The following is a 26,586-nucleotide window of genomic DNA, read 5'->3' as shown; positions in this document are numbered from 1 at the left end:
TCTGCAATTTGGCCTGCGACAGTTTTGTCATCTTATGCAACGTCTATTGATCAGGGTGCCCATTGCTAATGCTGTATCAGGTGGGGCAGAGTGTAGTGCCATGGCTCACTCTGCCCCACCTGATACAGCATTAGAAGGAGATAAACTGCATCTTCTCCCAGTAACAGTAAAATAATTTCTTGAGAAAGATGCAGTGAACGAAAAATAGTTATGTATACATTTTCTTGTCACTGTGTGCAACTTCTTTTGATCACAGGCTACCAATTCCTCCTAGGAAATATGCGTAAGGATCAACATAAGCAGCATCAGGCTTGGTTGTATTTGCCTTCTTGGACTAATATATACTACAAAGGATTCAATCTTGCTGGTAGTCACTGTCAAGCTCCAAAACTGAAAACAGGATATGCCACACTTTTTAAAATGCATCATAAAACAGAACAGATCAGTTGTAGATTGAGCTTTTACTTACTACTTTTATGTTAGTTTCTGAAAGTTATAGACATGCTTAATATTTGTTTTTGGTTGAAGTTATTTGCTGGTGTGAGACAAAATGCCAACTTGTTATTTTCTGATTTAAGGTGCTCTCCTAAACCCATTTCACCCCAAAGTCTTGCCTAAACTGAAATTGCTACAATGTTTGGGTTACCTTCCCTGGACTAATTAATTTCTAATTGCATTATATATTCAAGTGAAAGTTCTGTATCTGTCCCAAAAGACAAAACTAACGAGATGACAACCTGCTAGGTACAACATATTTCTTTCACTAGACTAAATTATACACAGAAGGCAGTGAAATACTGGATCAGTAAGATCTGGGGCTCTGACATTGCACAGAATTTATTCTGCTCGCCTGACCTGACTCCTGAAACACTTGTTCCTCTCTGAGGATTCTGCTGGCCTGCTGCCAATTTTGTGAGGCTGGAAACTCAACGAGCTGCACCTTCCCCCTTGCCGACACTCCCCCAGCCACACCATGGTCCTACCAGCCCTCACCATAGAGCCTGATCACTGTTGAATTAATGCAGAATAAGTTAAAATACCACTCAGTGGACATAGTGTAAGGTTTGATAAGCAACATGTTAGTGTTATGCTAGACCTTATAAACTTCTTGTTGTTTAAGGACCAGCCAATTATAAGTTTATGTATGGGTTGATTTTAATTCCTGACAAAGGTTAGATGGACAGAAGGTAGTTCAATTGCATCACCCTTCTGACATCCCCAGTCAGAGGCTCAAGATATTTTGGAGCTCATGGGGACATTTGGTTGGCAAACTGTGCCCTCCGGCAGGGCAAATCAGTAGCTCAGGTAGACTCTCTGTGGCTCCTCTGCAAAGCCAGAGTTAATATGCATGGGGCTGGTGCTGCCTTGCTGCACCATCTCAGGGCCTTTTGTTCTCACTGTTGTCCTCCTTATTGTCAGCATCTCGTGCTGCCGCACTTCATGTCCTTCACGCTCTTTGTTCGCAGCGATTTTGGATATTAAGGGACTCAAGGAACATGGTTAGCCATTATTTTGTTGAATGCTGGAGCAAGAGCAAGGGGATGAATGTGCTGTTTGTGCTTCTGTTAGTGCCCCCTCACTCTTGTTGCTTTCCACATGCTCTCAGTCTCTCACTTGTTGGTAATTGGTTTATTATTGTCACATGCATTGAGATACAGTGAAAAACTTTGTTTTGCCTGCCATCCGTACAGAACTTTGTGCGGGGCAGGTCATGCCTTACAAACTTAATTAGTTTTTTGAGGAGGTGACAAAGGATCTTGATGAGGGTAAGTCAGTGGACGTTATCCACATGGACTTTAGTAAGGTGTTTGATAAGGTCCCTCATGGTAGGTTGATTTAGAAGGTGAAGAAGCATGGGATCCAGGTGAATTGCAAGTTGGGATTCAGAACTGGCTTCGCCATTGAAGACAGAGAGTAGGGGTGGAAGGCTACTATTCTGGCTGGAGGTCCGTGACCAGTGGTGTTCTGCATGGATCGGTGCGGGAACATCTATTGTTTGTGATGTATATCAATGATTTGGAAAAAATGTAGATGGGTGGATGAGCAAGTTTGTGAATGACACCAAGATTGGTGGAGTTGGAGACAGTGTAAAGGACTATCAAAGAATACAGCGGGATATAGATCAGTTACAGATATGGGCAAAGTGGCAGATGGAGTTTAATCCGGGCAAGTGTGAGGTGTTACACTTTGGGAGGTCAAATGAAAGGAGAAAGTATACAGTTAGTGGTAGACCCCTTAACAGTATTGAGGTACAGAGGGATCTTGGGGTCCAGGTCCATATTCACTGAAAATGGCTATGCAAGTGAATAAGGTGGTAAAGAAGGTGTGTGGCATGCTTGCCTTCATTGGTAGGGGTGTTGAGTATAAGGGTAAGGAAGTCATGCTGCAGCTATACAGACCTTTAGTCAGACCGTTCTTAGAGTATTGTGTGCAGTTCTGATTGCCCCATTATAGGAAGGATGTGGAGACTGTGGAGAAGGTGGAGAAGAGGTTTACCAGGATGCTGCCTGGATTAGATGATATGAGCTATAAGGAAAGATTGGACAAACTTGTGTTGGTCCCCCTAGAGTGTTGGAGGCTGATGGGAGACCTGATAGAGGTTTTTAAAATTATAAGAGGCATAGATAGGATAGACAGTCAGAATCTGATCCCAGGGTAGAAATGTCAAATTCCAGAAGACATGCTTTTAAGGTTAGAGGGGGGAAGTTTAAAGGCGACATGAGGAGCGAGTTTTTTAGGCAGAGGGTGGTAGGTGCCTAGAATAGGTTACTGGGGTAGTAGTGAAAGCAGGCAGTTTGGTGGAGTTTAAGATAGACACATGAATATGAAGGGAATGGAAGGATATGGATGATACACAGGACATTTATTATAAATTAGCATCAAGATCAGCACAATGTAGTGGCCCAAATGGCCTGTCCAGTTTCTATGTTCTACATTCTATCTAAAAACATAAGTACATCGAGGTAGTGCAAAGGGAAAAACAATAACAGAATGCAGAATATAGTGTTACAGCTACAGAGAAAGTGCAGTGCAGGCAGACAATAAGGCACAAGGGCCATGATGAGGTAGATTGTAAGGTCAAGAGTTCATCTTTTTGCTCTACATTCTGTTCTTCAGTTTTCTACCCACTTTCACTCTGCTGCTCCTCACTTCCAGTATTCTTTACACTTTTCTCTTACACTATTGTTCTTTTACACCCTCTCTCTCTCTCTCTCTCTGTTGTTCCCCCTAAGTGAACCTCTCTCTTACTGTTCTCCACTATACAAATGCTTTTTAGTGTTATCCTCCACACTTCCAGTCTCTTGTTCATTGTTCCTCTATGCTGTTTCTTCTCTCTCAATTCAATTGATACTCTCTCCCTCTCATTGCTCTCCCCACACACTCTTAAGTCTTCCTCTCATTGTTCACCATTGGACTTCCAACACCTTTTCTTCCCCCACACCCCCCCCCCTCTCTCTCTCTCTCACACACACAAAATATTAGGGAATGATAATTAAGGGAGTGTTATCAGAACATTTAGAAAATAAAACTGTAAAACTAATAATCCAGCACCCTTGGGATTTTGGTGATACTGATGAGCTCTGTTGAATTTAACAGAAGCAAGAACTAGAACCAGGTGAGTTTCGGCTCATCAGACGTCAGCTACAGCTACAAGCCTCCACCCACATGCTGGTGCGCTGGATCCCACTCCTTGTCCCAACCTCACAGCCAGCCCAGAGTCGGGATCCCCCGCTCCAGCTGTACACCTTAACTTACACTCCAGACTAATGAGTGAGCCAGATGCAAAATCATCAGGATTCCCAAACAATCAGAGTTTTACTACTGGGAAAGAGCCACCATGGGAAATCTTGTTTGACAAATCTCTTAAGAGTTTTTTGAAGTTGTAACTAGCAGGATAGATAAGGACTCATCAGTTGAGATGATATATTTGGAATTTCAGAAGGCTGGGGATAAAGTGCCACACAGGAGGTTATTAAACAAAATTAGTGTGCACTGGACAGGGTAATGTACCGGCATGAATTGAGGACTGGTCATCAGATACTTTCAGATTGGAAGCTGTGACTGGTGGGGTGCTATAGGAATCAGTGCTGAGGTCCTGGGTGTTCACCATCCATATCAGTGATTTGGATGAGGTGTTCAATTGTATTATATCCAAGTCTGCAGATGTTGAAAATCTATTTGGTAGTGTGGGCTGCAAGGAGAATGAAAGACTTCAGGATGATATAGACAGGTTAAGTGAAAGAGTAAAAACATGTAGATGGAATATAATGTGGAAAAATGTGAGACAGAAAATGAAAAAAGTCATATTATTTTTTAATAGTGAGAGCTTGAATGGTGTTTGGTGTTCAGAGAAATCTGGATACCCTTCTTACATCCAGAGGAGTAAAATGGCACGTTGACCTTTATTGCAATAGGATTTGAGTGCGAGAGAAGAGATATTTGGCTGAATTATCTCCCTCCCTAAGGAAGGATAGACTTGAAGTAACAGGAGTGCAACAAAGATGTGACAGGTTGGTTCCTCAGATGGTGGGTTTGTCATATGAGAACAAATTAAGCATACTACATATAGAGATGATCTCATTGAAACTTACAGAATTCATATAGGGTTTGACTGTGTGGATGCAGAGTTGATATTTCTCCTAGCTGGTGTGTCTAGAACCAGAGGTCACAGTCTCAAAATAAGGAGGTGGCCATTCAGGACTGAGGTGAGAAAGAATTTCTTCACCCGGAGTGTAGTAAGTTTTTGGAATTCTCTGCCCAGGAGGGCTGTGGAGGCACAGTTGCTGAGTATATTCAAATTAGTGATCAAACGAATTTTAGATGCTGAAGGAATCAAGAGATATAAGGAATATCAGCCATTATCTTATTGAAAGGCAGAACATTTATGAGGGGCTAATTGGACTCCTTCTGCTTCTGTTTCTTGTGTTTTTATATTCTGTCCTTCTCCATACTATTATTGTTCCACATTCTGAGTGCTTTGGGACTATTGGAGTTCAGGAGAATGAACTTATTGAAACATAGAAGCTCCATAGGGGCATGACAGGGTAGATGTTGAGCTGTTGAGTGAGAGAATCTTGAATGAGGGGGCGTAGTTACAAGCTTAGGAAGTGGTCATTTGAAATTGAGGTTCATAGGAACTTCTCACAGAGGGTGATGAATCTCTAGAATAATATACTCCAGAGTGATATGGTGGTTAGATGATGGGGGTTATTTAAAGAGAAAGTATATCATATTTTTGAAAGATCAGGGAATTGAGGGCTGCGGAGAACTGGCACAGAAGAGGAGATAAGGCTGTGCTGATCAGCTATGATCATATTGAATGGCAGGGCAGACGAGAGGCCAAGTGGCTCACTTATGCTCATATTCACTTATATTCTTATGCTTCTCTCAATGCTCTCCTGAGCACTCAGTGCCTCTCTCTGTCTCTGTTATTCACAAGCAATGCCCCATTATTATGTCTCACTCTTGCTCTACACTTCCTGTTTCTTTTCCCTCCATTCTCTCAATTCGTATCTGTCCCACTCACTGTTCTCAACAATGTATCTCTCTATCTTTATCTCTCTCACTGTTCTCAACATTATCTGAACCTTTCTCTCTCTCCCTCTCTCTCTCACTGTTCTGTTCTATCCTGTCAATGCCTCTCTCTCAATGTGTGTGAATGTGTGTGAATGTGTGTGTGTCTCTCTCACTGTTTGCCCTCATAATGTCTTTCTCTCCCTTACTATTCTCCCCACATGCTCAATACCTCTCTTTCTCTCACTATTTCCTTCCCTAATTCTTCCCACACCCTCAATGCCCATCTCTTTCACTATTCTTTTCCACACTCTGAGTGCATCTTTCACTGTTCTCAGTACTCATTGGATCTCTCTGTTCATCTTCGTACACAGTGCCCCTCTCTATCTCTTTTCTGCTCCACACGTCATGTGTCATTGCCTCATTTCCCCTCCACATTCTCTGCACCAGCCTCTCCTATTTATTGTTCTCTGTATAGTGTCTCTTTCTCTCTTTCACTGTTCTCTACACTATAAGAACTTCTCTGACTCACTGTTGTTTATGGTCCAAATCTTGCTCTCATTGTGGCATTGCTGTATGAAAGCGTGACGAAACAAAGTAGTGCAGGTGACGTAAGTACAAATAGTAACTTGTTGTTACTCTTCAATATTGAGTTATTACATGCTGGAAGTATTGCAAAGTAATCACCAATTTTAAAAAGAGAAGAGAAGTCTTTGCCGTTTTTGATTGGGAGCAAGAGGCGAGCGAGCGGAAGCAGCTGAGGAGTTCCGAACAGATAAGTTTTTTTTCTTCTTCTAACATTTCGGGGATAGCAGGGAGTAACTGCGCAGGCGCATGACGTCAGTCAGTAGTGCGCGAACAGTTTAAAAAGAAGACTGCCATATCCAGTGGACAGAGTCAGAGCGGGCAGTGGAGTGAGAGGGAGCAGAGTGTTTTGGGCTTTGGCCCAAAGGGCTTCAGCATAAAGGGGCAAGGCGGGCGAGTAGCTGGTAGGTAAAGGTAAGGTTTACCTGTTATCTGTTACAAATTTTTAAGTAGGATAAAACTAGGTAGGGAAAGAATTAGTTCAGATAGAGGACATGGTTGTGTGCTGCAGCTGCTTGATGTGGGAGCTCGTGGACCTTGCAGTGGTGCACGATGACTACATCTGCAGTAAGTGCTTGAGGCTGGAGGAACGTTGGCTCAGAATTGATGAGCTGGAGTTGCAGCTTCAAACACTGCGAAGCATCAGTGAGGGAGAGTATTATGTAGATAATGTACATCGGGAGACTGTCACCACTCCCCCCCCCCCCTTAGATTAGGTACTTCTGGGGTCCAGGAAGTAGATAGAAGGGTGACTGTCGGGGGAGAGAAAAGGAAAAAGAAAACGAACAGGCAGATAGTGCAGAGGACCCCGGAGGCTGTTCCCCTCAATAACAGGTTTTCTGCTTGGGGAGCTGTTGAGGGGGATGACCTGCAGGGATCAAGCAGCAGTAGCCAGGTCTCTGGCACTGGGACTGGTCCTGCTGCTCAGAAGGGAAGGGAGGAGAAGAGGAAGGCAGTAGTGATAAGGGACTCGATACTCAGAGAAACAGATAGGAGCTTCTGTGGCAGTAAGCATGAATCCCAGATGGTATGTTGCCTCCCAGGTGCCAGGGTCTGGGATGTCACTGATGGGGTCCAAAGGATTCTTGAGCGGGAGGAAGAACAGCCAGATGTTGTGGTTCATGTTGGTACCAACGACATAGGTAGGAAGGGGGATGAGGTCCTGAAAAGTGAGTTTAGGGAGCTAGGCAGAAGGCTGAAGAACAGGACATCAAGGGTAGCAATCTCGGGATTGCTGCCAGTGCCACGCGATAGTGAAGGTAGGAATAGGAGGAGATGGCAAATAAATGCGTGGCTGAGAAGTTTGTGTAGGAGGGAAAGTTTTAGATTTTTGGATCATTGGGATCTCTTCTGGGGAAGGTGGGACCTGTACAGAGAGGACGGGTTACACATGAACCCAAGGGGGGCCAATATCCTTGCAGGCAGGTTTGCTAGGGTGGTTCAGGAGAGTTTAAACTAGTTTGCGAGGGAGATGGGAACCAGAGGGGTAGGTCAGAGGAAGAACGGGATGGGGAAAAGTTAGATCTAACAGGCAGAGAGGCTTTGAGGAAGGAGAAGCAGAGTACAGGGTATGAAAGTAGAAAGGTGGATGGGCTAAAGTGCATTTACTTAAATGCAAGAAGCATCAGGAACAAGGGAGATGAACTGAGAGCTTGGATAAGTACATGGGACTACAATATTGTGGCTCTTACACAGACTTGGCTGACACCAGGGCAGGAATGGATATTGAATATTCCTGGTTTTCACTGTTTTAAAAGGGATAGGGAGGGGGGGGAGAAGAGGAGGAGGGGTGGCGATACTGGTCAGGGACACAGAAGGGGTTGATAATGTAGAAGGATCCTCTCTAGAGTCAGTACAGGTGGAAGTTAGGAACAAGAAAGGAGCAGTTACTCTACTGGGAGTATTCTATAGGCCCCCCTGGTAGCAGTAGGGATACTGAGGAGCAAATTGGGAGGCAGATTTTGGAAAGATGCAAAAATAACAGGGTTGTTATCATGGGAGACTTCAACTTCCCAAATATTGATTGGCACCCGCTTAGTGACAAAGGTTTAGACGGGGCAGAGTTTATTAAGTGTGTCCAGGATGGGTTCCTGTCACAGTATGTTGACAGGCTGACTAGAGGGAATGCCATATTAGATCTAGTTTTAGGTAATGAACCGGGTCAGGTGACAGACCTCTCTGTGGGTGAGCATTTGGGGGACAGCAACCACTGCTCCATAACCTTTAGCATTGTCATGGACAGGGATAGGAGCAAAGAGGACGGGAAGATATTTAATTGGGGAAAGGCAAATTATGAGGCTATAAGGCGAGAACTTGACAGTGTAAATTGGGATGATATCTTTGAAGGGAAATGTACTATGGAGATGTGGTCGTTGTTCAGGAATCTCTTGCAGGATGTTCGGAATAAATTTGTCCCAGTGAGGCAGAGAAAGAATGGCAGGGTGAAGGAACCATGGGTGACAAGAGAGGTGGAACAACTAGTTAGGAAGAAGAAAGCAGCATACATAAGGTGTAAACAGCAAGGATCAGATAGGGCTCGTGAGGAATATAGAGTAGCAAGGAAGGAACTTAAGAAGGGGCTGAGGAGAGCAAGAAGGGGACATGAAAAGGCTTTGGCGAGTAGGGTTAAGGAGAATCCCAAGGCCTTTTTCTCGTACGTGAAGAGCAGAAGGATGGCTAAAGTAAAGGTAGGTCCGATTAGAGACAAAGGTGAGAAGATGTGCCTGGAAGCTTTGGAAGTGGGTGAGGTTCTCAATGAATACTTCTCTTCAGATTTCACCAAGGAGAGGGGTCTTGATGACACTGAGGACAGTGTTGGTAAGGTTGATGTTCTGGAGCATGTAGATATCAAGAGAGAGGATGTGTTGGAGCTGTTAGAAAATATTAGGACAGACGGAATATTCCCCAGGCTGCTTCGCGAGGCAAGGGAGGAGATTGCTGAACCATTGGCTAGGATCTTTGAGTCCTCGTTGTCCATGGGAATGGTACCGGAGGATTGGAGGGTGACAAATGTTGTCCCCTTATTCAAGAAAGGTAGTAGGGATAGTCCAGGGAATAACAGACCGGTGAGCCTTACGTCTGTGGTGGGCAAGCTGTTAGAAAAGATTCTAAGAGATAGGATCTATGATTATTTAGAGAATCATGGACTGATTAGGGACAGCCAGCATGGATTTGTGAAGGGAAGATCTTGCCTCACAAGCCTGATAGGGTTCTTTGAGGAGGTGACCAGGAAGATTAATGAGGGTAGTGCAGTAGATGTGGTCTACATGGATTTTAGTAAGGCGTTTGACAAGGTCCCTCATGGTAGGCTTCTTCAGAAGGTCAGAGGGCAAGCGATCCAGGGAGGCTTGGCCGTGTGGATTCAGAATGGGCTTGCCTATAGAAAGCAGAGGGTTGTGGTGGAGGGAGTGCATTCGGATTGGAGGGCTGTGACTAGTGGTGTCCCACAGCGATCGGTTCTGGGACCTCACCTTTCGTGATATTTCTTTATGACTTAGATGAGAGGGTGGAAGGGTGGGTTAGCAAGTTTGCAGATGACACAAAGATCGGTGGTGCTGTGGATAGTGTGGAGGGCTGTCGAAGCTTACAGAGGGATATTGATAGGATGCAGTAGCTGGGCTGAGAAGTGGCAGATGGAGTTTCAATCTGGAGAAGGTGTGAGGTGGTACACTTTGGAAGGACTAACTCCAAGGTGGAGTACAAGGTAAATGGCAGGATTCTGGGTAGTGTGGAGGAGCAGAGGGATCTGGGGGTTCATATCCACAGATCACTGAAAGTTGCCTCACAGGTGGATAGGGTAGTTAAGAAAGCTTATGGGATGTTAGCTTTCATGAGTCGTGGGATCGAGTTTAAGAGCTGCGAGGGTAATGATGCAGTTTTACAAAACTCTGGTTAGACCACACTTAGAGTACTGTGTCCATTTCTGGTCGCCTCATTATAGGAAGGATGTGGAGGCGTTGGAAAGGGTGCAGAGGAGATTTACCAGGATGCTGCCTGGATTAGAGAGTATGGATTATGATGAGAGACTAAAGGAGCTAGGGCTTTACTCATTGGAGAGAAGGATGATGAGAAGAGACATGATAGAGGTAGACAAAATATTACGAGGAATAGATAGAGTGGACAGCCAGCGCCTCTTTCCCAGGGCACCAATGCTCAATACAAGAGGGCATGGCTTTAAGTTCATGGGTGGGAAGTTCAAGGGAGATGTCAAAGAGGTTTTTCACCCAGAGAGTGGTTGGTGCATGGAATGCGCTGCCTGGGGTGATGGTGGAGGCTGATACGTTGGTTAAGTTCAAGAGATTGTTAGATAAGCATATGGAGGAATTTAAAATAGAGGGATATGTGGGAGGAAGGGGCTAGATAGTCTTAGGCATGGTTTGAAGGTCGGCACATCATGGTGCGTCGAAGGGCTTGTATTGTGCTGTATTGTTCTATGGTTTTTACAGTAGTTTCACATGAACTACCTAACATTAACCTACAGTTGGTGATGACGATGACAATGGTTAAAAAAATGGACATGTATTGCAGCCAAAAGAAGTGATGATATTTGGAAATACTCTTTGAGAATCAGTGATTAATGGTTTGGAACACAGAAGGTGAAACATCTATAGGGGAAGATAAAACAAATGAAACATAGTACACCACATCCTACCGCAGGACTCACCACAGTAAAGGTGTTGATGCATGATAGACTTTGAAGGTGCTTGAGTTTGCTGTGCCCAGCTTGGAGGAGAGAAAGAGACAGCAGTTAAAATGAGACCAGCCAACAAGTATGATATATAGACATGGGATATTGGTGAAATGGTGGAAGTCTGTATTACTACACATACTGTACCTTCAAACTGGAGGAAGGAATGTCCATGTTGACCAAATAACATCAGTAAGAGATTTACCAGGATATATTGGAGATTGAAGTATATATATAATACCACTGAAGAGGAGATACAAGTCAATGGTGAGTTGAGTCAGGATGTTGCAATTATTTCAGATCAAAAAAAATTACAATGCCAGAGACAAAAGCACACTTGACAAGGTCTAAGCATCTGAGAAATCCAACCAAATCGATCATATAATGTGAAGCACTGTTTTTAAGAGGGAAAGCAATATGACGTATCTGACATAGTTAAAAGATTGTGTGATGTGAATACATGATAGTTTGTTGTTAAATTTTAATAAAGAGTCAGCATTTACTGTGAAACTCCTGGTGTCTCCTAGTGTCTCCTTAATGCAGTATTCAGCAGCTCTGCAATAGTTGTACTTGAAATATGTCCCATGACAAAACACCTTCTGTTCTCTACATCCTCAGTGCCTCTCTCCACACATTCGGTGTCCCCCTCTCGGTCTACACACTCATTGTGTCCCTTTTTCTCAGTACTCCAGTGTCTCCTCCATACTCCAGTGTCTCTCTCCCTCACCATTCCCCTCTACATCCTCAGACCCCCTCACTCTTGCTGTTTTCCTCCTCACATTCAGTGTCTCTCTTTCTTCTCCACATTTTCAGTAAGTTCTTTCTCACTGTTTTTCCTCTCCCTGCATGTGATTCCTCTTAAGCTCCGATGATTGCCCATCAGAACTGTAACAATTAAACCTGCTGAAGCATTTAAAACTTGTGCTATCAAAGTGCAAGTGTATGCAGTTGGAATGTAACATCAGTGATGAATTCTCAGAAGTTATTTGATTTTCAATACGATATTGATTGAACATCTCCTTTGATCTGTCACATTGCAGTACAGGTTGAAACTCTCTAGTCCGGCACTCTTAGGACTGGACTGGTGCCAGACCACAGAAAATCCAGACCACAAAAATTGCCCCCACTCACCTTCCTCTGAGCAGGAGAACTGTTCTGTTCTTTTTACGTAAATCAGCTATGATCAAATGGCAGTGCAGACTCGATAGGCCGAATGGCCTAATTCTGATCCTGTGTCTTATGGTATAGACACTCCTCAGGTCATGTAAGGGTTCCCAGAATTATACTTAACCCAAAGTTTCTGTAAGTCAGAAACACTGCTGGCTGAGATTGCAAAAGTTGTACTGCTAGATTATTTAGCTACAGTCTAGTAAAGATCTTAGGTAATTTTCAGATATTAGTTAGAATTAGTAAATTAGTATACATATTTACTACAGATTCAAAACATGCCAGACCATGGGAGTTGCCGGACCACAAAATGCTGGACCAGAGAGCTTCTACCTGTATTATGAAAATCATTGTTTAGTCAGATAGAATAATAGCAATAAAATTAGTTTCATGATGACTTGAAATAGGTTTTAAAAGTTTGAGCAATATGGATAACTGTAACTGTTCCAGATTTTTAATTGTGTGAATACTCCAGATGGTGTATTTCCCCATTTGAATTTTAAAACATGCGTTTTTTACAATTGAGTTTCTGGGAAGTAGAAGGCAGAAGCACAGGAAAGCACATGAAGAGAGTACTCCCCAATCACCTTGTATTATGGACAACTGAAAGAAAGCAATTCAGAGTGTCTAATGGGCTTCTGAGAGGAGAGAACATGCCTCCTGCAAATGTAGTAAATTTAAGCTGGCTGTCAGAGCAATGCTTTCAGATCCATTCCCCCACGTATTCCTCTGCTCTCTCACATGCCCATCCTATCAACTCCTCATTGATTCCCCCATCTAGATTAGGAGTAATTTACAATAGTCAATTAACCTACCAACCAGCAAGTCTTTGGAATGTGAGAGGAAACCAGAACCCAGCAGAAAACCCACACAGTCACGAGTAGAATATGCAAACTCCACACAGAGAGCCACAGAAATCAGGGTTGAACTCATGTTGCTGGAATTGTGAGGCAGTAGCTATAATGCCAGTGCCATAGTGTTGTCCACAATGTATACAGAGGGCTTCTGTTAAGGATTTTTCATTTTAAATTTCTGTGCAGTCTCTCAAACAGCTCGCAAGTACAGAAAAACTATTTGATAACATGAAGAGAATTCCCAAAAACAATGTCATTTGCAGTGATATTCCCTACTGTTAAGCAGAATGTCCTGAAAATTCCAAGATAATTCTCTATAACCTCAGATGGAAAACCTTGAACTCCCACCCTTCCCCAACATGATGTATGAGCACAGGTCACAGTGGGAGGATTCCTGTGGATTTTATAAAATGTTATTGCTGCTGGTAGCATGAATGGATCACTGTGGGTAACCCAGTAAATGCCTGTTCAATAAATCCCATGATTTTCTAACTTGCTGTCTAGCAAGTGGAATTATCTCAGTGTGAAAACTGAGTAATGTTATTCAATAAGGATTGTATGGTTACTTTCTCCTCAGCTTTGAAAAAAATCTTCATAAATAAAAATATTTAACTTACGTTATGAATGAGTGAAAAGCTTCAGAATTTGGAAAAAGTATCTAACATGATTCTGACATAGGTAATCCACCTGTCCTTGTCCTTCCTGACATGCCTAGTTGCTGTAACATTGATACAAATGTAGTCAGAGAATCACCAGCAATGACTTTTCTTCCTCAGTCCACACCGTTATCTGCGGTTATGCTCTCTTATTTCCTAAATGCAATCCCTCCACTGCATCGTTCAAACCTGTTCCTGCATGTATGCTGAGAACTCTGGACTCTACCTTACCACTACATCTTCTCTACTGTCCCTAATTGTGTTGCCATGAATACCACTTCGAATAGGCTGCAATATTTGCTAATTGTCTGTATACATTCTTCAGTCAATTACCTTCCTAGACAGTCAATGAACTGCACCATTATTATATAAGATTTGCTTTTATAAAAATTCCATGGGGTGCAGTTAACCTTCATCAGGATTTGATTCTATCTTTGATGGGTTTCTATAGATTTTATCATCAGCAAGCAGTGAAAGCTTTCAACGGTCAGTCAGTACAACAAACCTTAAGGATTATCAACAATTTAATGAAAAATTAGGCTCTATGTCCATCTTGGTGACAAGGTTAACCACAGAATACTGTTTATTTGAGGTGGAAAATCTATGACAAACACTGATCTAATTCACAATGATTTGGAAAAAACAATATGAAAGTTCTTAAGATCTTGAAACTGTTTTGGGAAAGAAATATTCATGCAGATGAGTGCAATGCATGGTCCACATGGGCAGGATCATGAGGCACACAAAGAGTCAACATCCTTCCACTAACTCAGCAACAGGGGTCTCCAGCTTTTGACTTTTTTCAGAGATGGTGAGTAGTGTTTCTTTGAAATGGCACAGAACATGGAAATAACAGTCATCACCTTCACAAGCTGGAAATGATGGATGTTCTATACACTGTGGCCATGTGTATCACATCACTTCAAACTGCCCTCTGAGATCTGCAGTGAGGTGCACCTTCTTCCTCCACTTCATGTCAGAGGAGCCCATTGAGTGGTTAGCTAAAATGTTTAGCATCTGGAAGTTGTACTAGCATTTTGTTTCACGGACTGTCTTAAACTACCCAACAAAGTTCCACTTGAGAGAATTATTATGATGATAAAGGTGCACGGAATTAAAGAGAATATTGCCAGATGGAATGAGATTGTTAAAGACCAGAAAGGAAGGGGTAAGGTGATTGTTTTGGACCAGGAAGATGCAGTAAGCAAAGTTCCACAGGACTATGATATTAAGCTACTCTCACCAACTTGTGTGGTCTGGACTGCAACAATAATGTGATTTATTGATGCAGGATCAATGATTTGGGATGAAGATTATGAAAAACTAAAGGTGATTTAGTTGAGCAAGAAAGATTGGCAGGTTGTTGGCAAATACAGTTCAATGTCAAAAAATGGTGAGACAATACAGTTTTTTATGGATAAACATATTTTAACATTTTTAAGAGAGGAACAGCATTCCTAAGAGGAACAGATACATTTGATTTTATAGCTGTAATATATCAAACTAAAGGGAAACAATGCACACCTCAGTGAAGCTGCTATTGGGATTGTTATGTATAGTTTTGGATATCCCATTGTAAAACTATGCAAAACTAATAGAATACTGACACAGTGTGCAGTCAATAAAAAGTGACCAGGGTTAAGCAATTGTGGTTATAGAGGCAAACATGGAAGCTAACAGCTTCTGTTTACTAGAGGCAAGTCAAGATATGTTGAACATTCTGAAGAGTTATGATGAAGTAAATGATGACAGATTATTTCCACGGGTTAATAAATCAGGAGCAATTCTGGAGTATTTTAAGATGTCTCACTCAGGATTAAATAAAACAATAGAAAGATTCTAAGAGTGGTGAGTAAGAGAAACCCTTTGTCAGAAGCACATACTTTTTTCATTTTCACATAATCTGTTTGGTTCAGTTATTTTTTTACAGTATTTTACTTGACACTTCAGTTCTTCATTACTTTCTTTTGTTTTATGCTTTAAATGCCTTTTCCTTAGCTACTTTTAATGCTGCTAAGCCTCATGCTATTTATTTTTTTCTTTTTAGTATGTTTGTAAGATATCGGTAATGCTTGTAAGGTTACATTTATTGCCCTCCAAAGGTGTGAGGAAGACGTTGCCTTGAATTGTTCCAGTCTTGTGGTGATGCTACTGCCATAATTGATTAGGTAGGTGGTGTCAGGTTCTTGGATATAAATGGGTATAATTTACACCCAAGAACTTCCCCAAAGATACATTTGGAGGAACTTCTGGGGACCATCCTTACCAGACTTCAAAGGACCTGCTGGGCAGTGTGCAGCTGTACTTCTCAGCCACCATGCCCACTGGAAAATCAGTTCCTTGTAACAGCTAAACATAGAGCCAATGTAGATCGGAAGTTCATTGCTCAGTACTATTTAGAAATACCTCCCAGCTTCCTTGTCACTGACATTCCCTTTTAATATACTTTAAGAAAGAAAAGTATGTCAAAAGCAAAAAGCATTTTAAATCCAAGTCTGATTACACTAGTAAAATCTTAAGATAGGTACTGTTTCTGAAATCAGGAATGTTACATTAAGGCTGAATGAATATCTGAATGCTAAAAAGAGGGATGATTACTAACTGAAACCTTATTGGGAATAAATCAACTAATATGCCAGGAAGGCAGTGTTTATTTTTAATCGGCAGCCTGCAACATTGCATCACGGTCTGTGTGATGTGTGACCTCAGTGTTACTATTTTAATATTACATTTAATCGGTGTTAGGTATCTTTTTAGGGGAAAGCAAGTTTGAGGAAATCTGCTGGTGACTGACATTCACTAATCATGCCTTAATGGGTAATTATTATTGTTTGTTACTTCTAGCAGGAGGACTAATTAAGATTTAAACACTGTGCCACTTCAGTGCTTTTTCCACATGTATTCCTGCACAACTTGGTACTTTTCCATCCCTGATCACACCATAAACATCATTTTAATCAAGTCTTATATATTAGTCCTTCAAGATGACCAGAAGCCAGGGCCATCCTGACGGAGATAAGAAGATCAGAATACATTCAGTCACAAAAACAAAATGAGGGATTTTTTTTCTCCCCTGTCTTTAGTAATTTTTTTGTTGGCTTTGCATAGTTTAATGTCCAGCTGTTATGTTTCTGGTGAAATTAGGTTTTTAATCGTTCTATGCCCATGAGACCATTTCTGGAGGAGCTGACAGATGCTGTTCTGTTTACAGAAACATGGCATTCCTATTGACATGGGCTATGCTGTGGCACCGCATCACTCTGGTGTCTATCCAGTCCATGTCCAGCTGTATGAAGCATGGAAGAAAGTATGGGGCATCAAGGTGACCAGTACCGAGGAGTATCCGCACTTGAAACCTGCACGATACAGGCATGGCTTCATCCATAGTAGCATCATGGTAAGATGCATTTGATTTCCTTTACAAAAATCTTGGATTGCTGATGCTCTATATATCTAAACTGTCATACAGTTCTCATTAGTACAGATGTTTACAAAAAGTTGAAAAGTGGTCATGTATTCACCTAAAGAAATTTGGAACAACTCCTACAATTGCAAGTAGTATATTCCCTGTGTGCATTGGATAGCAGAGATCATTGATTACTATTTCTGAATTGGATCTGAAAGTGAAATCATCTGTGAGTGTATATGTCTTCTCTTTCTGTAAAACCAAAAGAAACAGATAGGAAAGGTTTAGAGAGATAGGGGCCAAATGCAGGCAAATGGGACTAGCTTAGATGGGAATCTGGGTCAGCATGGACCAGTTGGCCAAAGGGCCTTTTTCCGTACTCTATGACTCTAAAAGAAAATTAGAACATCAAATTAAATTGGATTTAATAATCATAACAATTTAGCATCTAATATTTATTTAATTATAAAACAGTTGTGGAAAAGAAAACAGGAAAACATCCACATAAACAACTCACACTTGGAAAGCGAAAGTCTGCAGCTGCTGGAAATCTCAAATTAAAACAGAAAACTGGAAATATTCAGCAGGTCAGACAGCTTCTGTGGAGGGAGAAACAGAATTAGCGCTTCAGGTCACTGACCTTTTACCAGAACTAGGAAAAGTTAGGAAACAAACAGGTGTTTTCTAGACCGATAAATCGGCTACCTGTTTCACACCAGAACCACTATCTCCGTCACTGGAAAGACAAGAGCAGCAGGGTCACAGAAACTGGCTGAGAGTCCTGGAAGGCCCTGCCTGGCAGGCCTCCAGGAATTCCTTCACCATATAGACTTCAATTGTCCACCACCTCATGAGCTAGTTGGGTAATAAGTGTCCATGACCCGAGAACAGATTTGTAAAATACTGTGAAAAAAACAGATGGAGGCCGGGGAGTGACTAAACATTATGGTTCAGTTCCAAGCATTTACATGGTGGAACACCTGACCAGAAGACCATAGCTTTCCAGAGATTGGGCCTTGAATCTTATGGTAAAAATGCCTCCAGAGACAGTTTGTTCAGGTTACCGGCTCTCACTTTGGCCAATGTGTCATCAGTGGGGAAGGTTTGGGGATGGGACGGGAAAAGACAAACACAAAAGAATGCTAATGGCTGGCACTAACTATTGGGAGTGCTATAGAGAACAGTTCATCTCATTTACACAATAAGCTTCAAAACACCAACAACTTCACCTCTTAACAGTATTCGCCTCTGTTTGGGCCACAGCAGTCACTGGAGTAATCTTGCATGTAACTGACCACATTTTACCCCAAGCAATTTTTCTCCAGCTTTAGATTGGCTGCTGCTCCTTTAACTCCAATAAGATTTAAGAAAATCAAGTGGATTCCAGATCAGATTCTCAAATCAAGTGCAGTATAACTCAAGTTTCAAGTTTCTCTAGATAGAGCATCAGGATGACATAATTTAAACTAAAACACCATGTTTCTTTTGGTTTGGTTTTATATTTCACCGACTTGTGTGCATATACGTAAATGTTTATATATAATACAGCATAAGCTTAACCATTTAAATCAGCAATATCTGCAAATTCCTATTAGAGAAGATTAGTTTTAAAGTTCAAAGGCACTGCTTATGTCAATTAATATTCCTTTCAGTATCAAGGAATGCTTTCCTCCAACACCCCTCCCTCACCCCCTCCAGATTTCCTATCGTCTCATTGCATTACTTGAAAGTAGCAGGGCAGGATTTCTGATGTACATCAATTGCAACTTGATACCCTCACCCCTTCAGCAAACCATTACCAGTAGTCAAATCATTATCCAACTTACTCTGTGTGCCTGTATAATTTATAGCCTTTGCTGCTTAGTTGGAGTAGGATAAACTACACAATCATTTCCAAATAACAAAGGGTGTCCCACTTTCAAATGCCTCAGTTTCTCCAATGCAATTGGTTGCCCATAACTGATTACAGAGCAAACCATCGACATAGGAAAATTGATAATTAAATTCCCCATTGATTCTCCACCTCATTTTTCTGTTCCTTGCTACCGAGTTTTTCCAGCTCATTACATTATATAAGAATATCTGGCTCCACTGCATGTATTTTAATAATTGTCCAATTAAACAGAACTTGTCTAGTTCTAACAGAACTAAAGAAGAGTTTATAATGCTGCAGTCAAGTAATGAGAAAGTGTTAAAGGAGGCAACTTGCAGGCAAATCTCAGAAAGATGTAAAGACTTTAGAGTAGTAATGGTAGGGGACCTCAATTACCTTAATTTAAACTGCTGAAGTAACAGTGTAAATGGCAAAAATGGAGTTAGTTCCAGCAATGTGCATATGAACCTCCTTAATCATTGTGCTTCCCGTTCAACAAAGGAGGAAGCAGTGCTGGGTCTAGTTCTTGGGAATGAAGTGGGGTCTGATATATACAGAGAAAAGCATAAGAAACAATAAAGTATAAATAATACTAAATTGGAAGAGATGTAATTTCATAAATGTGATGAAATCTCCTTCCCTGGCAGGTAGGTAAACAGCAAATGAACAACACACAACCTTCAGAGAGGAGTAGGTTTGGGTACTGGCTAGGAACTACCTGTTAGGTGGAAAGTTAGGGCATTCAAAGCTGGATCTCCCTAGGGGACCAAAGATGAAGAGATGAAACAGAAAAAAATGAAGCTTATGACGTGACTGGTACATAATACACGAGAGATCCAAGCCAAGTACAAATGTTTAGAGGAGAACCAAAAAAAAGGAAACATGGAGAGCAAAATGTGTTTTGCAACCTCTATGTTGTGAATAGAATAGCTGACGTAAAAAGAGACATTAAGTATTGTGTTAGCTTGTGAATCATGATAAAGTAGTCAATGGAAAAGTGGGGCTCAACTTGGATCAAAAAGGAGATCTTGTTACGTAGACAGATGGTGTAACTGAGGCACTGCAAGAGTATTTTGCATCTATATCGCAAAAGAAGAGGATGCTGCTAAAGTCACAGAAAATGAGGAAATACTGTGACAGATAATTTGCGTTGTATAAACATGGTTAAAAAGTTGACTGCTCAAAGCAGAGAAGAGGCACCAGATGTAGATAGAATACATCTTAGAGGTTGCTGATAGTAAAACAGTAGGGACTTTGTTGAAAAATTTCCAGTCCCTCGGCAATGCAAATGATTCTTAAATACCCTCTAAAAGCTACTCAGTTCAGCAACAATTTGGGATGGATATTAAACGCTGGCCGAGCTAGCAATGCCCATAACTGAAGGAATAAATGAAAAGGTACTTTTAACCTCAATAAGATTTTATTTTGTGCATCTCCGATTGTTAGTGGTATTGGAATGCAAAGATCATTAGTTCATTTAACACAGGGATAGATAAAGATACTGGATTGATGGAGTCTGTCAAAAACTCCATCAGCCTTGGGATGTATATCAAATTTAAGTGAGTCAGAGATAAGGACACAGCCTAAATCCTAAGTCAGTTTGTTGAATGCTGCCAGCTATGGGCAATTCAGAATGTTGCTTGCAACCCACCCATCAACCTGGATGAAATCTTCATGAGTGTGGAAAGTAATGTTGCCCTCAGGTCTCTCAGTTATATTATTGCTCTTACCACATGATGCCAGAGACGTTCGCTTCGATGCTCAGTAAGTGAAAGGAGGAGGGGAAAATTCCCCTTGGCAAGGGCTATATTTGTAGATTTCACTGCCTGGAATAGTTTAATTATCTATTCCAGTTTGGCTTGGAAGGGCAGCAATCATTTATTTTAAAACGTCAGCTTGATGAAACAAGATAACTACTGTGGCAAATGGGAAGGAAAATCATTGCAGAGAGAAATTTGGGATTTTGGAGTTAATTAACATCCTGGGGGTAACATTGGCCTTTGTTAATGGTGTGAAATGGTCTCATAGTGAATTGATATAAGCTTATCTTGCACCCTCCCCATTTTACTTTTTGCTGTCGTCTCTTTTCTAAACATCTGCTCAACTCTGAGTTAGTGTTATGAACTTAACATTTTAAAAATCACTAATGAAGCTTCTTCCAGCACCCTTTCAGTCAGTATGTTACAGTTAACAATAACTCTCTGCATCAGAATATATGTCTTAGATGTGGTGCCTCTTAGGTGTGTGCTTTTGTGGAAAAGAATTATGACTCACTCCAGAAAAGTTTTCTTTCTTTTGCAAAATTTCAAATTTGAATGTGACCCTGCATAGTAAAGAATACAGAAGCTTTATAATATAAGGCAGCCCAGGAATCTATATCAAAAACGCAATCATTTCAGCCTGAGCTGGTCATTTAATGGAGCTGAACTTGAACTGACTGCTTTTTTTATTTGATGAAACTGTCAGTCAGTTTAATGTTCAGTCAGCCAGCTCCTAGTATAAGGAAATGCTTTACAAGCGAACAAAATTTCACTGACAATTTATTGTGTTACAATAAAAAACTTCCCAATGTTTCCAAAATGAAATAATGAAATACTCAATTTTGTACAGAGCTGTCAGTACCTGATCATAAAAGTACCAAGGACATATTTAAGCAATTATTATTTCCTCCAAAGGTTCTGTAAAATTCAGGATACGTTGATTTTCTAGGATATTTATAAAGGAATCATAAAGGAATCAATGCAACCCTCACCCGCATCTCCTCCAATGCCAGCCTCACCCCATCCCCCCCACCCCCGACGTAACAGGGACAGGGTTCCCCTTGTCCTCACCTACCACCCCACGAGCCTTGGCATCCAATACATCATTCTGCACAATTTCTGCCACCTCCAACGGGATCACACCACTGAGCACATCTTCCCCCCGCACCCCCCCAACTCTGCTTTCCACAGGGATCGCTCTCTGTGTGATTCCTTTGTCCACTCGTCTCTCCCCACTGATGACACTCCCGGCACTTATCCCTGCAACTGCACCAAGTGCTACATCTGTCCCTACACCTCCTCCCTCACCACCATTCAGGGGCGTGAGACAGTCCTTGCAGGTGAGGCACCACTTCACCTGTGAATCCGAGGGTGTCATTTATTGCATCTGGTGCTCCTGGCACGGCCTCCTCTATAGTATCAGTGAGACCCAACGCAGATTGGGTGACTGCTTTGTCGAGCACCTTCACTCTGCCACAAAAGCAAGGATCTCCCAGTGGTCAGCCACTTCAATTCCACATCCCACTCCCATATCAACTGTGTCTATCCATGGCCTCCTCTACTGCCATGTTGAGGCCAGGCGCAGGTTGGACGAACAACACCTCATATTCCGCCTTTGGAGTCTCCAACCTGATGGCCTTAACATCGATTTCTCTAACTTCTGGTAACCCCTCCCCTCTTCCCCCTTCTTTCTTTTGTTCTCCCCCCCCTTTGTTTTCCCTTATTCCTATGGCCCCCTCACCCCTTCCCTTCCCTTTACCCTTCCGCCCTCCATTACCTGCCCATCTATTCCCCACCTTTATTTTATTATTCCATGATCTGCTGCCTTCTCCTACCAGATTCCTTCTTCTTCAGCCCTTTGCCTCTTCTACCTATCACCTCTCAGCTTCTTACATTGCTCCCTTTCATTCCCACCTCCCCCCACCCACGTACCTTTCCCCTCTCACCTGGACTCACCTATTACCTGCCAGCTTGTGCTCCTCACCCGACCTTCTTATTCTGGCTTCTGCCCTCTTTCCAGTCCCGATAAAGGGTCTCCACCCGAAATGTCAACTGTTTTTTTTCCCCTCCATAGTAGCTGCCTGACCTGCTGAGTTTCTCCACCATTTTGTGTGTGTTGCTCCAGATTTCCAGGATCGGCAGAATCTCTTGTGGCAACTTGTAAATTGGTCCCAACCTGAAATCTTTGAGTCCAGTCAGATGAACGTTCTGCAAGTGTATATCAGCAAGTCTTCCCAAATCATATCAGCTGGAGTCACATTTGACCTGTTATGTTGCCACATTTCTCTGAATTCGGATGCTGTCCTGTCCATTGCCCACTGCCCCCAGTGTCGGGCCTCAGACCCTCCCACTTCTTCCTGCTGTCTCAATGGGGAAAGAATGTTCATCTGACTGGACTCAAAGATTTCAGGTTGGGGCTGTTCCTCCTGCTACCACTCAAACTGAAGGCCAGCAGGAGGACTCTTGGATGAGAAAGAATTGGTGGAGGTATGGGTGGAGAGATAGTGAGGTTGTGTGTGTGTGTGTGTGTGTGTGTGAGAGAGAGAGAGAGAGAGAGAGAGAGAGAGAGAGAGAGAGTAAAAGGTTAGAAAGAGAGAGGGGGGAGATTGAGAAGTAGAGTCAGGTGAGGGTGAGAGATAGAAGGAGTGAAGGGAGAGAAGGTGCAGGTGGTGAGAGGGGGAGGAGGTAGGGTCCTGGACATGGGGAAGAAATGAGAACCTAGAAAGGGGATGTGGTGATAGGGAGAGTGAGAGAGAGCACAGAGATATGAGAGTGAGTAAGCGAGCTTTGGCATCCCTTTGTCCTCCACACCAATGCACACCATCTCTCTTCCCCCTTTCCATCTCATGCTCTCAAACCTAAACTAGACCTGCCCATCTGGCTGCTCCCTCATCTGCCCTTGTTGCAGATTATTCCGCAGGATGTATGCACTGAGACTGCCTCAGCAGCGAAGGTCTATGGTAATGTTCTTCTCTGCTGCTGTCCATGGACTGCAGATGGCAAGTTACAAGTTTTACTTTCCAAACTTTGTAAACCTTGTGATCTAGGCACCAAGATTCCCTGCACTGTGTACCACACTCTGTTTCCAAGGTGAGCAACTCTGTCTTATGCGTAGAAAACAAATTGTAAAAAGATTTTTCATGAAATGTGCTTTCCTTAAGGTGAAGTCATCAAAATGGTAGAGCAACTAATACACAGGTATGACTTATACACTGGATTTTATGGAAAGTAAAAAAAGCAAATTGGTTACTTGACAACTCCTACTACTTTCCAAAGATCTTTTTAAATTGAATTCTCACCAGGCAATTGTCACTTTTCTGCCAATTTATTCCAGTTTGTCTAAGATTTTGCTCTGAGAAAGCCTGCTCAAATGTCTGCCTTTTTATATCTCTTATTGCTTCAGGTACTCCCACGTCAAACTTGTGGCCTTTTCACCCATACTATATTCTACAAAGAGTACCCTGGAGGCCCAAGAGAACTGGACAAAAGCATCAGGGGAGGAGAGCTTTTTCTCACTGTTCTTCTTAATCCAGTAAGTGTATCATGCATTCTTAATTATGATTCTTTTTCTTCTGATATTTATCACAGGATTTGGGCATTACTGGCAAGACCAGTATTCATTTCTCATTACTAAGTATCCTTGAGAAGGTGGTGGTGAACTACCTTCTTGACCCTCTGCTGTCTGTGTGCTGAAGGTATTTCTATTTTCTTTTGATATAGCGGGTGCTGGCTAGATATTTCAGAGGGGAGTTAAAAGGCAGTCACATTGGAATGAAATATATACAGGTCACTAGGTTTCAAAGCTGACTGAGCAAAATTTGCACGTTGCCGGGTGACTTTTACAATCTCCAGATATCTCTAAACACTCTGCAACAATGAAGTATTATTTGAATTGTACTATCAACTGTACTGTTGGATAAGCAGCAACCAATTTCCAGACAGCCAACACCCCACAAACATCAATGTTATAACGAGCACTATTTAGTTATTTTGAGTGAGCGAGATTTGTTGACCAGATACATGAACATAAATCTACTGCTCTTCTTTGAAATAATACCATGGGGTCTTTGAAAGGCATTTGTTTACTGTCTCATCTGGAAGATGGTTCTTCCTTCAATGCAGCTCTTCCTCAGTGGTGGATAGTAAAACTAAGACCACATCTTCCCCTTCATATGAACGCAAGGGATTCCTTCCCATAATTAGAAGAGCAGGTGCCTTGCCAATATTTTATATCTCAACCTTTCTTGCTAGAAATCAGGATATTTGACTATTATCACAGTATCATGTTGTTTTAGTGACTTCATTATGCACAAATTGGCTGTCAACAATGACAGCACTTTTAAAAATAAGTACTCGATGGCCTGTAAATCTGGTCTTTCTTTCTCTACAGTTTTAATAAGAGTGAACAGACCAAGTCAAATTGTAAAGTCATTTGAGCTTAATGCAAGAACAGAAGAAAATAGGAGCAGGAGTAGGCCACCAGACTCTTCAAACCTGCCTAAGTACTTAATATGATCATGGCCTAGGCTGGCCTCATCTCCTACCTCTCAAACCCATGATCTTGCAAATAGTTGTCCATCTCCACCTTCCTCTGGGGAAGAGAATTCCAAAGATTCACTACGCTCTGGAAGATGAAATTTCTGTGCAGTTCATTTCAGTTTTAAATGACCAGCCCCTTATTTTGTAGTTATATTCCCTTGTTCACCACTATCCCACAAGTGAGAAGATCTCAACCTCTACCCTATCAAGCCCCCTCAGAATCTTATCTGTTCGAATAAGATCAACCTTCACCCTTCTAAATGCCAAGGAACACAGACCCAAGCTGTCTAGCATCTTTTAGGGAAAAATAGCTGGTAATAAGTGGGAACCAGAATCTCGCAAAACCAAATAATAAATGAAGTGATGTCCCATCATAGAATAGAAGGAGCTGTGATTCTTAACTTAGGGGATGTAAAATTAAAAGAGTGAAAATTACATTGAATGGTTAGGAAGAAGTCAGCTGCTTCTCCAGGTAGGACCCTTCTCAAGTCAGTGTCCTTTATGTTAATTTATTTTTTTAGTTTGTTTTGTTATAATCAAGGTTTAAGCTTCTGAAGTGTGTCTCATCTTGGCCTGTGCTTTGTTCTACAATCATCTGTGATATCTCTGTTCATCCTGCGCTGGTCATCTGGGATGCTGAGAACATCATAGGCGAGACTTTTACTGAGGTGGTCAACCCAAGATACAGGCTTCAGATTGATGGGTGACCACCGGAAAAAGTAAGGGGAGTAGGCAGTCGGCGCAGGGTTCCCCTGTGGCCATTCCCCTCACTAACAGGTATACCTCTTTAGATACTGTTGAGGGGGATGACCTTTCAGGTGCTAGCAGCAGTAGTCTGGTCTCTGGCACTGTGACTGGCTGTGAGGCTCAGAGGGAAAGGGTGCAGTCAAACAGGGCGATAGTGATCAGAGATTCGATAGTTAGGGGGACAGACAGGAGACTCTGTGGCCGCAGAAGAGAGTCTAGGATGGTGTTTTGCCACCCAGGTGCCAAGGTCAACGATGTCTCTGAACGGCTGCAGAATGTTCTCGAGGAGAAGGGCGAACAGCCAGAGGTCGTAGTACATGTTGGTACAAGTGACATAGGTAGAATAATGGATGAGGTCCTGCAGAATGAGTCTGGGGAGATAGATAAGGAGCAGGACCTCGAGGATAGTGATCTCCGGATTACTCCTGCTGCCAAGTGCTAGTGAGGTCAGAAATCGGAAGATAGATTAAATGTATTTGTGGCTGAGGAGCTGGTGTAGGGGGCAGGGATTCAGGATTTTGGACCATTGGGATCTCTTCTGGGATAGAGTCGACCTGGACAAGAGGGACAGAGGGGGACCGATATACTTGCAGGGAAGTTTGCTAATGCTACATGGGAGGATTTAAACTAGATTGGCATGGGAGTGGGACTCTGAGCAGGGGCAAGTCATGGGATAAAGGAGTAGCCTGTGAGAGCAAGTTTAGTAATCAGGATAGCCAGGAGCACAGTGAAGGGAGGGAAAGGAATACCCAGTTAAACTGCCTTTATTTCAATGCATGAGGTTTAACAGGTAAAGCA

General features: G+C 42.2%; 1 protein-coding gene across 1 annotated transcript in view; it reads left to right on the top strand.

Moving 5' to 3' along the window:
- Nucleotides 1–26,586, top strand: part of ndst3 (N-deacetylase/N-sulfotransferase (heparan glucosaminyl) 3) — a 505,714-nt gene that overhangs the window by 420,692 nt on the left and 58,436 nt on the right. Inside the window, exons 7-8 of the mRNA XM_052040680.1 lie at nt 16,675–16,860; nt 23,906–24,034. Of these exons, the coding sequence (XP_051896640.1) occupies nt 16,675–16,860; nt 23,906–24,034 (315 nt within the window). The remainder of the gene's footprint in view (nt 1–16,674; nt 16,861–23,905; nt 24,035–26,586) is intronic.

The sequence above is a fragment of the Pristis pectinata genome, chromosome 2, assembly GCF_009764475.1.
Source record: "Pristis pectinata isolate sPriPec2 chromosome 2, sPriPec2.1.pri, whole genome shotgun sequence".
NCBI lineage: Eukaryota > Metazoa > Chordata > Chondrichthyes > Rhinopristiformes > Pristidae > Pristis > Pristis pectinata.
The sequence above is the reverse complement of the archived record's forward strand: the minus strand, read 5'-3'. Positions and strand labels throughout refer to the sequence as shown.